General features: G+C 40.9%; 1 protein-coding gene across 1 annotated transcript in view; it reads right to left on the bottom strand.

Annotated features, from left to right (window-relative positions):
- Positions 1-16,567, bottom strand: part of LOC134528938 (uncharacterized) — a 98,723-nt gene that overhangs the window by 6,876 nt on the left and 75,280 nt on the right. Inside the window, exons 12-16 of the mRNA XM_063362607.1 lie at positions 13,172-13,350; positions 9,426-9,565; positions 7,174-7,410; positions 3,261-3,411; positions 2,043-2,204 (exon numbers count right to left, since the gene is read on the bottom strand). Of these exons, the coding sequence (XP_063218677.1) occupies positions 2,043-2,204; positions 3,261-3,411; positions 7,174-7,410; positions 9,426-9,565; positions 13,172-13,350 (869 nt within the window). The remainder of the gene's footprint in view (positions 1-2,042; positions 2,205-3,260; positions 3,412-7,173; positions 7,411-9,425; positions 9,566-13,171; positions 13,351-16,567) is intronic.

The following is a 16,567-nucleotide window of genomic DNA, read 5'->3' as shown; positions in this document are numbered from 1 at the left end:
CGCGTAGTACCTATGCCTGTTACAGGCCAGCGCGAGCGTTAGCAACGAGTAGCGTCCAATATTCCAAGCACATGAACGTGGTATTCTTGCTATGCAGCGAAGTAAACAGTGTGAGCGTCGTGAAATTAGCTGAAATACGTACTTGTTGTTCTATTTTATTGTTTTTTTTTTAAATTTATAATATTCATTATTTCATTTATTTGTTTTTTTAGTTTGATTTGATACAATATGATTTAACTAAAAATCGATTTCTACGCCTTCCTATTTTAATTTACACATTACGAAGTTTCACTTCTTCCGCGCGGAGGGACTCCACGCACTATTTTTTTTTTCCTTTCATCGACTTTTCCGAATCCAGGCAGTGAACAAAGAAGTTTGCACTTAAAGCAAAAAAATATTAAATATATTGGTAATAAAAGTATTTGGACTGCAAATATGTTAACTTATATATTTTTTTCAATTTACGGCCACAAATATAAGAGAGGTTTTTTGATGACAGTGATTGAACGTCAAATTGGACAGCGCTGATGGTGGACATACGTTAATTTGTGCATTATAATGGTTAAAGTACGTTGAATTGGGCGTCTATGATAATGTAGAATTGTGCGTATATGATAATGTAGAATGTGCGTGTATGATAAAGTAGAATTGTGCGCCTATGATTATGTAGAATTGTGCATCATATTTGCGGGTCGATGTTCATGAAAATGTGTCGAACTGTTTGTCGATGATGGAGAATGTACTTCGAGTTAGGCGTCGATTATGGTGAATTTGCGTCGAAATGTTGGTCGATGGTTATAAATTTGCGTCGGATTGGGTGTTAATGTGTACGGAATTGTATCACTGTTGGCTTATGTGGTAAAATCGTGCTTCGATGTTGGTGGATGCGCATCATGTGAAGCTAAGTGTGAAGCCGCGTGTAGTGAAAACCACGAATATGCGTGTTTTGATGGAAGAAATTAAAAAATCTCGGGAAAATTTAAGCACTTTGACAATTAAAAAAAAAGGAAACTTGCAAGGCTAAGGGAGATTAGGCCGCACCATCTTGGATTTTTCCATGTTTTTGCTGAAATCGTAATTTTGAGCTATTTATCTCAATTTTTTGGCACGTCGAGGCGTAAATCATATCTCTCAGACCTTCTATAATACTTTTTTGTGACCACATATTTACTAACAGGTTATAGTCTGTAAGCGCCGCGAGGAAATAACTTTTTTTTTCTCCCGCGGGCGAATACAACTGTCATGATAATCACACCTGTTCGCAAGCGTTGACTTCAACAAGCAGCCAAAGCTAAGTCCTGTGCCATGACTAGAGACGTGCAGAATTCGCGGATTCATTTCGCGATGGGCTAGCATCAAAACAACTATATACCTGCGCACCGCTTCTTGCGATTGGCCCCACATTTTAATCCGGGGAACTGTGAGCCAGCGGGGAAACACCGAACCAAGAAAGTGCCGAATTACGGACAGCCTAGTTGGGACGTCTCGCGCGTCAGTGGCCAACGAACACGGTGTCATTTCCGCGAGCATTCAAAGGACTGTGGAATCCATCCCAGAGGTCAATGAATCCGCGAATTTCGCAGGTCTCTAGCCATGACAAACCTAAAACATATATATATATATATAGCCTGGAAGCTTTATTGCAAGCGGTAGCGAAATATTATAACCGACAAGATGGCGAGGCCTAATGTATTCCAAGATGGTGGACCCACACAGGGGCGTATCCGGGGGGGGGGGGGAGTTTTAGGGGTTCAACCCCCCCCCTTAGCACCAAATCTTTAATTAATTTCTTATTCCTCACTCAAACAAATTTATATTTTAAAAATAATAACATTTTTACCATTACAATATTTAAATTTAAGTACCGAAAACTGCTAAAATAGCACTATTTTACACCTTAAAATCCAAAATTTTCCCGGGGGAAGACACCCGGACCGCCCGCTTTAATACGGGGGGTGGGTGAGGGGGGGGGGTGTGGGTGGGGGGCCATGCTTCTTAACACCCCCTCATACACAAATCCTGGCTACGCCACTGGCACCCACCTGTATCATCTCGCGCACTTGCTCCTCCTCGTCCGTGGAGTTGGACGCCTCGTCGGCCTCGTCCACCTCGGCGACCTGCTCGGCCGGGCTGTCGGCGGCCACCTCCCTCCTGCGGCGGCCGAAGGACGGCTCGCTGCGGCCCGCGTGGCCGGTGCAGTACGCCTGCGGGCAGACACGGCGGGACCCCCCCCTGACACCGCGGGGTGGTGCTCAGACGAGGACACGTCTGCGTCTCCAGCCTTCAGCGCCAAACACTACTCCCTGCCGGATGCCCGTCTTTTGCTGGGACGCGCTCAGTTTTACATCACAGAACGTTTTTTCAGTACGGTTCCAAAAAAAAACAAAATTGGTTGTCTGTAAAGTCGTTTTACGGACGATAGTTTAACGTGACAACGTCATAACAAAACATTGATGAAATGATTGCATACTTTTATGAATAAAATTGAACCATTTTTTTATTTTAATAAAAAAAAGAATGAATACTTGAAATTATACTAGTAATCAGATTTTTTTAAAAATGCAAGAATAATTAAACCTTTATTGCCGAAATTGTTGTAATAAGCATTGAAAACCACATTAACTCTTCACTTCACTTTATAACCAGTCGACGAATCAGTTCACGTGTAGATGTAAGTTGTGTGCTGCCGCTGTCTTTCTTCTCCTCGGACGCATAGGCCAGTCGAGTGGAAGAGAGATAGATGCGGTGCAAGCGTACAATGAGCGTAACGGAAAAATGTGCGTAACGGGACACTTTTTCGTGCGTGCAGCCGGCGTTCATCGATTTATTAGACGTTGTCACGTCAAAAAAAATGAAATACCGTAAAGAATTTCTTAGGCTTGTTTTGACTATTTTCCTTAACGGTAGTTTTTATGTAATTTTCCTGTGCTGATCAGTAAATAAAAAGATTCACACTGTAAGAAATTAGAGAAAATTTTACAGACGTTGTAAATAATAACTCACATGAACTAATGGAAAAAGTTACTCACAGTTACAGATAATTTGATCATCACAGAATCTTTGCAGTTTCCGACTTTTGAGTTCTGTGCCCCGAGCTTTCGTATATTTATTGATAATTTGAACATAGTTCGTGTGATTTCATGCCCAAGTAAATTCATACCAGCAACCTTTATTGATTAAGATATCCGTAAATTTAATATAAAATTTCTTAACATTTTTACTTATAACCTAAGATTATTGGTTACCAAGTTGTTACTTACCGGCTGACAGCCATCACGGCATGTCCTAACTGTGGCTTCGAATACCAAGAAATTTGACTCCGGAATTTTAAAAGCATTGAATCTAGCTTCAAGCCCATCTCTAGATCTGGAGCGGTCTAATCCAGGGAATACGTAGTTATCCACAGGACATCTGAAAACAAATGAAACCATAAAATATTTATTATTATTTAAGATTTTCAACACATGTTTGTGTTAAAAATTTGCTAATATATAGTGCTCAAAGATATTTTTTATTTTAAAATTAAAAGTGTCGAGTGAAAAATAGTGTTAATGTATTTAGCCATCAAGACCAAAGCATTGTTAGTACGTTTATAAGTTGGCATAAACAGAAAACAGGAAAGCCTTTGGATTCTCCACCTTTTTAACCATAAGCACTGCTATAGTCGTTATCGTTGCAAGTGCGTTTCCTGGCAGTGAACTTTGTTTCCTCACCACTTCATTCCATCTCTCTCATATCTCGGGGCTTTCACCATTTGTCCCTCTCTGGTCGCTCGGATGTTATCTTATCTGAGCGACATCAATTCAGGCTTTCTTTGTGGAATTAGAACACGCCAGATTTTATAGTTTTCCAAATTTTAGCAGAGATACTCTGGTAACGAAACATGCATTTAAATCATTTAGAGTACAGATTCTTTTCAGAATTAGTTAGCGACGAATGAAACGTTTCCAAACATGAATAGTAATTATACATATATTTCATATTTTGAAGTTTTTCCTTCAGATAGCTGAAAAATATTAAATTCGAAATGATGACCCATCATACTGTGAATACTTTGAAGGTTTTTTTAATAATGTCTTTAAACTACCAACCCTTAATTGCAGCTATTTATATGGTGGGAATTTTTCCAGTTACAAAATAAATAGTTGCCATGGTTAAATCGTACTCCCACAAGAATATCCAGTGAGGATTATTTACATGGTAAATACATTAATCTACAGAAATATTCACACTATATATACTAACCATAATAAAAACACATTCTTACAAAAATTTCCACAGTATATATAGTTACCATGTAAAGACTTAGTCCAAAAAAAGTATTCACAACATAAATAGTTGTCATAGTAAATACATCATCCCTCAAGAGTACCCAAATAATAAATAGTTGTTTTGGTAAAGAAATCGCCCCACATAAGAACCCACACTTTGACTAGCTGACATGTAAATACATCGTCCTACAAGCAAAAAAAGCTTTCATTATAATAATATCGCCCCATAAGAGTAACCACAGCATGAATGGTGGTCATAGTTAAGACATATTTCCACAAGAGTATTTTCAGAATTAAAAATATGTTGTCATAGTAAATACACCATTCCACCAGAGTATCCACATAATTCATATTTGACATGGAGAAAAAAATCTTCCAATTAGAGTATCCACAGCATAAATTTTAGAAATGGTAAAGATATTGTCCAACAGAATATAAACAGCATGAATTGTTGTCATGGTAAGAAATCTTCCCACAAGAGAATCCACAGAATGAACAGTTGTTACAGTAAAGACATCGTCCCACAAAAGTATTCACATCATAAATAGTTGCATTGTAAGGAAATAGTTCCACAAGAGTATTTCCAATATTAATAGTGGTCATAGTAAATACCTTCCCAAAAGAGTATCCAAAGTATTAATAGTTGGAATAGTAATAACATCATCTCACTGGAGTATCCAGAGCATAAATAGTTGTCATGGTAAAGACATTGTCCCACAAGAGTATCCACTGGTTGAATAGTTGGCACAGTGTACACATTTTCCCACAAGAGTATCCACAGAATGAATATTTGTCATGGTAAATACAATATCCCACCAGAGTATACACAAAATTAATAGTAGTCATGCTAAATGCATCAGCCTATGATGAATAGTTTTCATGGTAAAAACATAATTTTGCAAGAGTATATACAGCAAAATAGTTGCCATGTAAAGACATCTTCCCACAAGAGTATCCATAGCATGAATATTTGTCATGGTAAAGAAACATCCTGTAAAAGTAATAGCAGCATAAATGTATGTCAAATTAAAGATAACATCCTAAAAGAGTATCCACAGCATGATTTGTTGTCATGGTAAATAAATAATCTCACCAGGGTATGCAAAACAAGAATAATTGTCATGGCAAAGACATCATTCCACAAGAATTTCTGTAACGTCAATAGTTGCCATGGTGAAGATACTACCCACAAGAGTATACACAGCATGAATATTTGTAATGGTAATGACATTATTCCCCCAGAAATTCCACGCAATGAAATTTTATCATGTTGAAGGCATCATCCCACCAGAGTATTTGCAGCATGAATAGTTGTCATGGTAAAATCTCATCTCATTACAGTCTCCACAGCATTAATATATGTCATCAGAAAGACCCAAATGCACCTGAGTATCCACAGCATTAATAGTGGTCATGGTAAACACAATATTCAATATAAGTATTCACTGCATGAATAGATGTCATGGTAAATACATCATCCACAAGATCGTCATATTACAAGAATATGCACAGCATGAATAGTTGTCATGGTAAAGATATCATCCTACAAGAGTGTCCACAGCATGGATAGTTTTCATGGTAAGACATCGTCCCATAAGAGTATTTACAATATGAATAATTGTTATCGTAAAGACATCATCTTCCAAAAGTATCCACAGCATGATTTGTTGTCATGGTAAAGAAATAATCTCACCAGGGTATGCAAAACATAAATAATTGTCATGGAGAAAGACTTAATTCCACAATAATTTCTGTAACGTCAATAGTTGCCATGGTAAAGATATTTCCCACAAGAGTATCCACAGCATGCATATTCATAATGGTAATGACATTATTCCACCAGAAATTCCACACAATGAAATTTTATCATGTTAAAGGCATCATCCCACCAGAGTATTTGCAGCATGAATAGTTGTCATGGTAAGATCTCATCTCATTAGAGTCTCCACAGCATTAATAAATGTCATCATAAAGACCAAATGCACCCGAGTATCCACAGCATGAATAGTGGTCATGGTAACCACAATATTCAATATAAGTATTCACAGCATGAATAGATGTCATGGTAAATACATCATCCACAATATCATAATATCACAAGAATATGCACAGCATGAATAGTTGTCATGGTAAAGATATCATCCTACAAGAGTGTCCACAGCATGGATAGTTTTCATGGTAAGACATCGTCCCATAAGAGTATTTACAATATGAATAATTGTTATCGTAAAGACATCATCTTCCAAAAGTATCCACAGCATGTTTGGTTGTCATGGTAAAGAAATAATCTCACCAGGGTATGCAAAACATAAATAATTGTCATGGAAAAAGACTTTATTCCACAAGAATTTCTGTAACGTCAATAGTTGCCATGGTAAAGATACTTCCCACAAGAGTATCCACAGCATGAATATTTTTAATGGTAATGACATTATTCCACCAGAAATTCCACACAATGAATGAATTATCATGTTAAAGGCATCACCCAACCAGAGAATTTGCAGCAAGAATAGTTGTCATGGTAAGATCTCATCTCATTAGAGTCTCCACTGCATTAATAAATGTCATCATAAAGACCCAAATGCACCTGAGTATCCACAGCATGAATAGTGGTCATGGTAAACACAGTATTTAATATGAGTATTCACAGCATGAATAGTTGTCATGGTAAAGATATCATCCTACAGGAGTGTCCACGGCATGGATAGTTTTCATGGTAAGACATCGTCCCATAAAAGTATTTCCAATATGAGTAATTGTTTTCGTAAAGACATCGTCTCCCAAGAGTATCCACAGCATTAATAGTCGTCATGGTGAGGACATCGCCCCACAATACTGGGTACACACTCGCGGGTCCAGCTCGCCCGCGGCCCCGAACACGCCGCACGAGAGAGCTGCTGACCCGTATCTGTCGATGAGCTGCACGGAGCGACCCGAGTAGGGGTCGCGCGCTATCACGTTGGTGGCGAAGATGTCGGTGGCGTAGTTGTAGCCGTCCTGCGCCTCCAGGCGGAAGGTGAGCGGGTCGCCGACGGCGATGGTGGTGGTGGGGCGACCCTGGTACAGGATCAGCAGGCGCACGCGGGAGCTGATGGAGTTCTCCGCCGGCAGGTACTCGATGGGTATCGGGCTGCCGGACCTGCGGGCCAGAGCGTGACGCGCTCCCAGTCCCGGGTCTGGGGCTCGCCGTTCCCGGGCACCGTGCGTCTCCTGGGCAACGGCTGGCAGCAGCTTCATGCGGGGCCAAAGCTTACTTGTGCAAACCAGCTCAGGCTATTGAAACACATGTTTTTATCTCAACTACCATTATCAAAACAAAAATAAATAATGACATTTAAATAAAAAAATTCCATATAGTGGTCACTAGTTACGCTAACAATACTTTTATACCTTGTTTTATTATTTAAAAAAAACTATTAGGAAAGGGAATATTGACTTTTTTTAATCATGAAAAAATAATTTTATTTTTACACAAACAAACATGTCGAAAAATAGTTATTTCTTAACTATAATTATGAGAGTAAGAAATATTTATGTAAAATTTAAATAAAAATCTAAATGACAAAAAATTAATTTATTTGAAGTAAGTAAATGTTGCAGCACCAACAATAACTGGTAAATGTAATATTCATTAACTGTTTATGAGACTTCGTAGAGGACACGGAGGTTGCCACAAATTCCCATCCAACTGGCTTACAACGGGCGCGCACAATTTGGGTATTCACTTCGGGGTGAGACTCGGTGTGTTAGTATTAGGGTGTTTACCCCTTGAAATAATAAAGCGCACTGGCTAGCCAATTCTGAGAAAAAAAACTTTTAAAATTTAAAAGCATATTTTATATTCTAATAAAGTTTTACTATGACCAATGGCACAGCGCCGTAGGTGGAAATGTACTTGCTTGCCACCCAGACGCTCGAGTTTCGGTACTCTCTGACTGTCAATTCCAAAAAAAAAAAAAACAATTTTTTAAATCTACTGTTTACAAATATTATTAATTTGTATAAAAATAATATTATTTTATTTAGTATTTTTTTAAATAATACTTTATATTTAAATTATACTAGTAATACAATTTTTCAAACCGCTGTCAGAAAAGAAAAAAGACGTTACGGTGTCAGATCAAAGATGGCGAACGTGACAATAGTATTCAAGTTGGCGACAGTAACGAAAAGTGCAACGATCACATCATATACATCTAATATGCAGCCGTAACGAAATTTGTAACGTTCAGGGAGTAGGGTGTTCGATTTCAAGATGGCTAAATTAAAGATGGCTACTGAGGTCAAATGTCAATGTAAGGTCCAAAGTCAAAGATCATGTTCAAGGTCATACAAGATGGCCACCGTGACGTCAGAGGTGTGTTGGTCATTGACCCAACCTTACACCTCACTCCGACTGTAGACGCAGGACATACCAAGCTATACTACTTAAGAGTCATTTAAATTTTTAATTATGACTTTTCATTTTTCCAAAAATTATTTTCTTTTTCCAAAAATAAGTTTTTACATTGATTGAAATAAAAATTAATAAACTAATAAATAACATTAAAAATGATATAATGATTATTTAAATTAATACAATTTGTAAACAGTAGATTTATTAAAAACTATTTTTTTAAATTACTATAAAAAATTGTGGTCAGGAAGTATTGAGACCTGAGATTCTTGGCGGCAAGCAAGCCCGTTACCACCAAGGACGCTTAGCCACTTGCGAGAGTTAAACTTTGCTAGTATGTAAAGTGTGCTTACATATTAAAAAACGTTTTTTTCTCAGAATTGGCTGGTGAAAGCCAAAATTATTAGTATGATTTATCAGTGCTATGTGGCTCCAAGTGTTGTCTGAGTTACCGGGTAGCGTTGTCCTGTAACTTCGACTTGAAAACATGCGGACAGATTCCAGCTATTGTGATGATCCAACAACCCTTTGGTCTTATAACCGTGCACAGAAATTTTCAAATCAGTCATTAAAGTGTAATATTTTTAAGAAATATTTTCCACTTAAAAATAAAATGAAGACTATGCATTGATTTTGCTACACACGCTGGAATTTCCGCAGTTTGAATCGTACACCCATGAGACATGTGCGTACAGAAGGAGCGCACTGTGCAGCTGACGTGAGCTGTGGGTGCACAAGTGGCACGAGGCGAGACTCACCCTGCGCCGATGTAGCCCGAGGTGACGACCGCTTCGCCCGGCCCACGGAACAGGCAAGTGAGGTTGTAGCGCTTGTCACGGCCCGTCTGCACGAAGTCGCTGAACTGCACCACCACGATGTTGGTCATGGAGTCCCCCAGCTGCAACACGTTCCCTCGTATAGCGTATTTCCTTACCCTAGGTTGACTCGCCGATGCTTGGCGTTCTCATTGACCGCACCTCTGGCGGAAGAGAGGAGGTAGTGGGACGGCCGCGCGGAAGAAGGGGAGGGGCCGTGTTCAAGGTCGCAAGAAGGAGATCGAGTAGAAGCAATCTGACGCGACAGTGAGAATATAACAATATATATATATATATACAAATGTGTGTGTGTTCGCGTGTGTGTGTGTGTCTTTTTAAGCCTGTACCATTTTGCAGGACATATGTTACTCATCTATGTAACTTTACAGTAACAGTAAACATTGTCTGGTTAGGTGCGGGGTTCAAACCATGACTAATATTATAAGCAAGTTAAATTAATTTTATGTGCTCTATACATATATGACATGCATCTCTGTAGCAATTTAGCTTCGAAATAAATTTTTGTATTTTAACGCACAATAATTTCCATTATCAAATCATTTAATTAACGTAGCCTGATCGACGGCCGTGACTGCTGAGGTGGCTCGCTCGAGGCCACTTCCCTCGGTTCAATCCCAGCACTTGTCATGATTCCATTCATCAACAGATGTGGGACTCAGTTGTTCGAAGCCCTCTATTTCCATAATGGTCCTATCATTTCAAGCCTCGGTGCATAAGAGTGTGACGCGAAACCTCTGTGTCTACCCCCTTAAATTTAAAACAACGCCGGATTGTTTATTTATCTCAAGGAGATAAAATTGCCGCAATAATTTTTATATATTAAGAGTATACTGTAATGTACAAAATTACTGAACAATTTTAACCTCAATAAAACCCATTACTATACTAATTACATAAAACAAAAATTCTGTATAAAATGTACAGACATTCCAATAGTGTGTCTGTTGCAAGGTTATTCGTGTAACCCAAAAGAAACAGTTTTAACTCAGAGGGCGTCAAATAGGTGTTCGTGGTGTAATCTGTCTACTTCATAGAATTTACTTGTATATTTTGAACAAATATTTTCGACAAATAACCAAATGTTAAAACATTATCTTTCCCGTACTGCAAACATATGTTCGCAGCTCGTAAATGTTTTTAAAGAATTTTATTGTATTTGGATACGAGACTGGTTTGATGACTCTCCCTGTATGTAATTGGTATTCTTTCAAATGCATTTAATTCATTTCAAACGTAATACTTAAACACTACACTCTCTTTGGACAATTACCTTGCCCAAATTTAAGCTGTGATTTATGACTTGGCCCACGGCTTGGCTATGAGTTTTTATGTGTGTATATGTACAGAAATTATAATTTCACTAATTTTCTTGAAGTACCTAAAATCTTTACATCACAAACATTTTCTGCCGGACATGGCGGCCAGAAGATAACTAGTTAATATAAGAATACTGGTAGAGGTTTTTCTGGAGTGGCACGCGCTGGCCTGGTGGAGCCACGAGGGCTCAGACCTAGTGCTTTATCAGGCAATACAGGTATTATGGGCCCCGAGGTCCGAGTGCCGGATCCGGGCATCGAACCGCGGGCCCGCGAAGAGCTTCAGGCCGCGGATTGCCGCCCGCTGCCTCTGGTTGTGAAAACAGACATTAGGTTTTAATGGAGATGTAAATGATGGATGTTTGGTGACACCAAGGTGTGTTTGGCGGGGTTGCAATCAGGACCCGGCCCCGAGCAGCGCTGAGGGCGATATCAAAAGCATGGTGGGAAAATATGTGTAGGCCTACATGTTTATATATACTGCAATGTAACAAGTAACTCAAAGGTAAAGTTCACAGTTCTGTCAATAAAACACGCCAAAATTAACTGAAAATATCTCAATGAATATAGGATCATTGTATTCGTTGCCAATTTTTTTATGCAGGTTTATGAAAAATTTTTTTCAATTATTTCTACATCAAAAGACAGATAAATACGAAATAATAGTTTCAAACAATAATATATATAGAGATATATAACCTACTAAACTTGGTAAAAGTTGTGTTACTATCAACAGAAAGATACCATGTATAAATCATTAATACTTTGGATTGTTGAGAATTTTAAAACTTTAAAAATAATATATTTTCGTGACGTTTTAGAATCTTTCCACCCAACAATCGTATTTCTCACCCCAACTTTCTTCGTCGCATTTAGTAACTTAGTCCTGAAAAAGCAATAACACATTCAATATTAACTTTATTGTTTACAATTGCGAATTTTGACCATCGCAGCTTTGTGAAATAAACTTTTCTAAGTCAATTTCAGAATATACAGCAGCTCACATCGCAAACCCTCGCCGATAGGTTAACTTGTATTTATTTTATTCAAGCCTACTCTGGCTTTTTGTCCCTCCACCAGGTAATGTTGACGTCTTTATTCCCCTTCCCCCTACAACACCAAAATAAACATTACCATTGTAACACTTGGCCGGGGCGCAAACCCCCTCACTCTAAATTCTAGACTAAACTATAATATAAGTTGGGCCCAGGAGAAACATGCATACACACAGGGTCGCCAGCCCCGGGGAAGGCGGGTAAGGTTGGGAAGGAGGGGAAGGCAGAAAAGGCGGGTTTGGCGGGGAAGGCAGAGAAGGCGAGGAAGGCAGGAAAGGCATGGAAGGCGGGAAGGTGGGGAAGGCGGGTAAGGTGGGGAAGGAGGGGAAGGTAGGAAAGGTTTTTTTTTTCCTAACCTAAGTTAAAACTAAGTGTGTAAGGGCGGGGTCTAGGTAGGGAAGACTCTAAGTGCGTCTCAGGGCAAGCCCTATACGCTCTAAACATGCGGGTTTTTAACCATGCAGAAAAGGTCACGTGCATCATGTGCTAGGAGGGGATTGGCCAGCCATGGCAGACGTTTTCGCCATGACTAACTCCCCTCACTCTTCATTCTAGACTAAAACTAGATAAGTTGGGCCCAGGTAAACCTCCATAGACAGAGGGAAAACCCTGGGCACATACATGCGGGATGCAAAGGTCATGCATTATTACAAGCAGGTGGATTACAGGAATAGAAAGATGGTCCTGGAAGAAGAGTGGGGCGTGGTAGAAGTTCTACTATGCAAGGGTTGGGGCACTTGGACTTAAGTCCGCATTGGTTTGGTCAGGTCTGGTCTTTTGGGGGCGGCTTATGCCGTTTCCCGTCGTGCTGCCAGTTAGCACTCATTGTGGCTGTGTAATATGATCGTGTAAGTGGGGCGGTCGCGAACTGTGGCGTCGGACTAGACTCCAGAGTGGTGACAGAGCTTCAGGTCGACCTGTCGCCAGTAAAAGGCTGTCAGTCAGTTAGAGAAATTGCCACCATCTGTCATTGAAAAGTCCTAGCTGCAGCACTATGCTGTGTGAGCTGCGGTCGCGAGCAGGGCATCGAGCCAGACTCATGAATGGTGACATAGCTTCAGGTCGACCTGTTGCCAGCAAAAGGCAGTCGGTCAGTTAGAGAAATTGCCACCTTCTGTCATTGAAAGACTCTAGCCTAGCATCTACGCTGTTAATCTTCGAAGGATAATTTATTTATTCCATTAGGGCCCCGCTGGGCCAAAGCATGACGGAAGGCTGTGGAGAGCCTGGAAGGCGGGGAAGGCGTGGAAGGCGTGGAAGGCGGGGACAGTGGGGAAGGCGGAGAAGGCGGACTCACCCTCTGAGTGCCGCACTCGGGGTAGCCCTGTGCGCCGCTGATGCGCAGCACGTTCAGCGTGCCGCCGTTGCCCCGGAAGAAGCAGCGGTCGTAGAAGCCGTAGGTGTACATGCGCCCCACGAATCCCTCCGGTATGCGCAGCGTGAACTCCATGCCGTCCTCGCTGCATGTCTGGCTCACTGCGACACAGCCACGTGCCGTCCAAATGCGTTCTCAACTGTGACAACTTATTCTTACGGTAAGACGAGACAATGACTTGTTTCATCGTGACGACAAGTGCGACGGTCACGATCATGACATAGAAACAAAACCTTGAAACAGCTTACAACTTCAATAACAGAGAACTTAATTTACGTCAATTCAATCTACTATAAACCCATTATTAATATTTGTATTCCATTGAATACATGGACACTAGTGAATTTAGATCAATTTTAAATGCATAATTACATCTTTTTAAAAAAATATTTTCCTATCGCTGTAACTGTGAAGTCTCACCGCGGTCTTTCACAAAGGCTAAATGCGGCGGGACTTTCAAAACTGTAGTTTGTTCCGAACCACTCTCGCCTGTGGTCGCATCCGGGCCTTAACCGGCTGTAAACCCGTCGGGCCGAGGTACGGCGGGTCGGAGGGTTGTCCGAGGCGACGAGGACACCCCGCGGCTGCACTCTGAAGCGTGACGGTCTGGTCTAGCTACCGGCGAACAGTCTACCGAGTAGACCAAAAGTTGGTAGTAGTACGGGGAAAATCCACCATGTTTGAATGGTGCCCCGCTGAGGTTTCCTCAAAGGCCCAGGATTCTTGTTGGGAAGGACTCGTACTTAGGAGTGGTGCCCCGAGTGCTTTAGGGGCAGGTATCAGGGCTCCCTAGCCCTTTGACGTGCTGACGTTGTGAGCGACGAGGACAGCTCCGGTTACCAGCCTGGTCAGCTGGGAGAGGTTGGGTAGGCCTCCACCGGACCGCGGGTTCACTGGGTGATTGAGGAGTCCCAGTGTGATGCGGGAGACTGGGGTAGGCGCCAGAAGTGATGACAACTCCCAGAGGGCTAAGGGAGCATCCAACTTGCTGGTGAGCTGAGTGGGGTAGGGGGCTGGAGGTGGTGCATAAGCTGGGATGGGTGACCTCAGCCTCTGTGTATAGCTAACGGCTCTACCGCCCTCCTGGTTGCGTATGCGGCGTATCCGCATCCATGCCCATGGGGGCCCCAGCCTGGACATCCTTATAGGATATGAAGGCTGGGTTATCAAAAATGGTTGTAGGAGAGATCCTCAAAACCTGTTGCTATCGAACCCACGATCCTGGCAAACAAGAGCGCGCCGCCTCAGCAACCACAGCTATCGAGAGACCAAACTCAGTGCCGACCATGGCTTTAGTCTATGGCTGCCTGCAGACTTGGACAAGCATCGAGCTGCTGTTCAGAGTTAAATTAATAAACAGACCGTTCTGCAGTGTTGGGAAATATCGCGTTCATTTTTAACCACACTAGTAATAATATCTGAAATAAGGAAACAAAAATTTAGTACATAAAACGCTCTCAGATAATTAATCTATCCAAGAAACACAATTAGAGTAATTTAAAAGTACGGTAGACTTGATGGATGTGTGGCCAACATTGGCTTCCAGTTTTTAAAAGACAAGTTGAATTCTGCTGATGTAAACAAAGCCATGTGAGTTGGTTTCCAAGTGGTACTCTGAGGGACACACGTTTTCGCTAAAGCCCAGTTGAATATGTAGTTATAATCTGAGGCAAGCAATATTGAAAAGCACCTGCATTGAATTATAACACATTACTTCATCAAAACTCGAGATTTGAGTTTGTTATGTGATGCTATAACTTCAACGACATGACACCTGCATACGCCATGACATAGGTTTTCGGTTATTTGCAAACACGCCGTTAAATGCTCTGGCCAGTAATGATTTTACTGCGTAGCTTGTGCACACATTGTAGGCCTATCATTTGTCTATGAGGTGTCCCACATAACTGTTCTTGCAACTTAGGCAATTAATGTAAGCCATGGTTTTAAAATTTTCTATATACTTTTAACAATGTTGCTGTTCCTAAAGGTTGGTAACTACCAAATGGTAATCTTTCACGCGACTGATCTTTCGTCATTTGCATGCTTTTTTTTCGTGCACACTGCCTTTTGAAAATAGGACTTTGCTCTATCAGGAAAATACGGAACAGTTAGTGCCAGAGCAACAATTCTATGGCGGATTAATTTCACTACAGACTAAACTTAACTTGCCTTTACATCCATCAAGCCATTTCAGAGTGCTCATTGGTGGATGACGAGGTCACATACTATGGTGGGTTACATGGGATTGGGTGCCACTTCTCCTCCTTGTCTATAACTGTCTCAGGGTCGTCAAGGGCGTGTAAAGAGCACTGCAGTCCAATAATCAACATGAAAAGAGTGTAGCCTATATGTGTTTCAAATCTACTTTGCTACCCAATGAATCCGTGAAATAATCTTGGCTCTAGCTATGAGGGTATTTTTGTGTTGACATGATTCAAACATGTCTCATCCTTACAAGAAAAGAGCGTAAACTTTGGGTCGCCGATTTTAAGTACCTTTTTGAGGGTTAAGTACTTCCCAAAACAAATCTACCACGAAAAGGAGAAAACCAAGCTCTCAATTGTTCTCCAGAAATAGCCAGTTGAAAAACGAGGCAAAACTTATTTGCCCGTAATGTTGCAAATGAAATCGTAAAGGAAACTTCTCCCAGCAGTAAGAGAGTCTGACTCTTTCGCTAGCGTTTCGGGTTCGATTCTGATTTGCATTTTTTAAATTTTTTTTATCGATTTTTCTTCGTTTGACGTGAAAATTCATGTTTATTTAAACTATATAGACCGCATTTGGAAACAATGATCGTCCATGATGTTAAAGAATAAATAAATTTATGCTCATCATTGATTCGTGGGGCAGGCGATGATGAGATTTTTCCACAATGATAGTGGTGAAGCGATTCGCACCCTCAAATTCATTCCAATAAAGTTAACACCTCTTTGTTGGAGGAAACTGCTCGTCTCCAGAGGACATGACACATGACAGTGTCGTAAGCCTCGGTGCGTGTGCTGTCTTCAACTGATCCCGGCTCGCACAGCCGGTGCGTGTCTGTTCCGGAGGGAGACGCACCACAACGCCATAATACCACAACGCCGAAATGCCAAATTGATCACAACGCCGACAGCTAGAAAACTGCTGTGTACCATAACGCCGAATTACCACAACTCCAAAATACACTAACGCCGAAAAATGTCATTGCAGGACTGCCACAAAGGTTAGGTTAGGTTAGACTATGTTAGGTTAGACTAGGTTAGGTTAGACAAGGTTAGGTTGGACTAGGTTAGGTTAAACTAGGTTAGGTTAGGCTAGGTTAGGTTAGGTTAG

Source organism: Bacillus rossius, chromosome 2 (assembly GCF_032445375.1).
Source record: "Bacillus rossius redtenbacheri isolate Brsri chromosome 2, Brsri_v3, whole genome shotgun sequence".
NCBI lineage: Eukaryota > Metazoa > Arthropoda > Insecta > Phasmatodea > Bacillidae > Bacillus > Bacillus rossius.
Note: the sequence above shows the minus strand (reverse complement) of the source record. Positions and strands in the feature narration are given on the sequence as shown.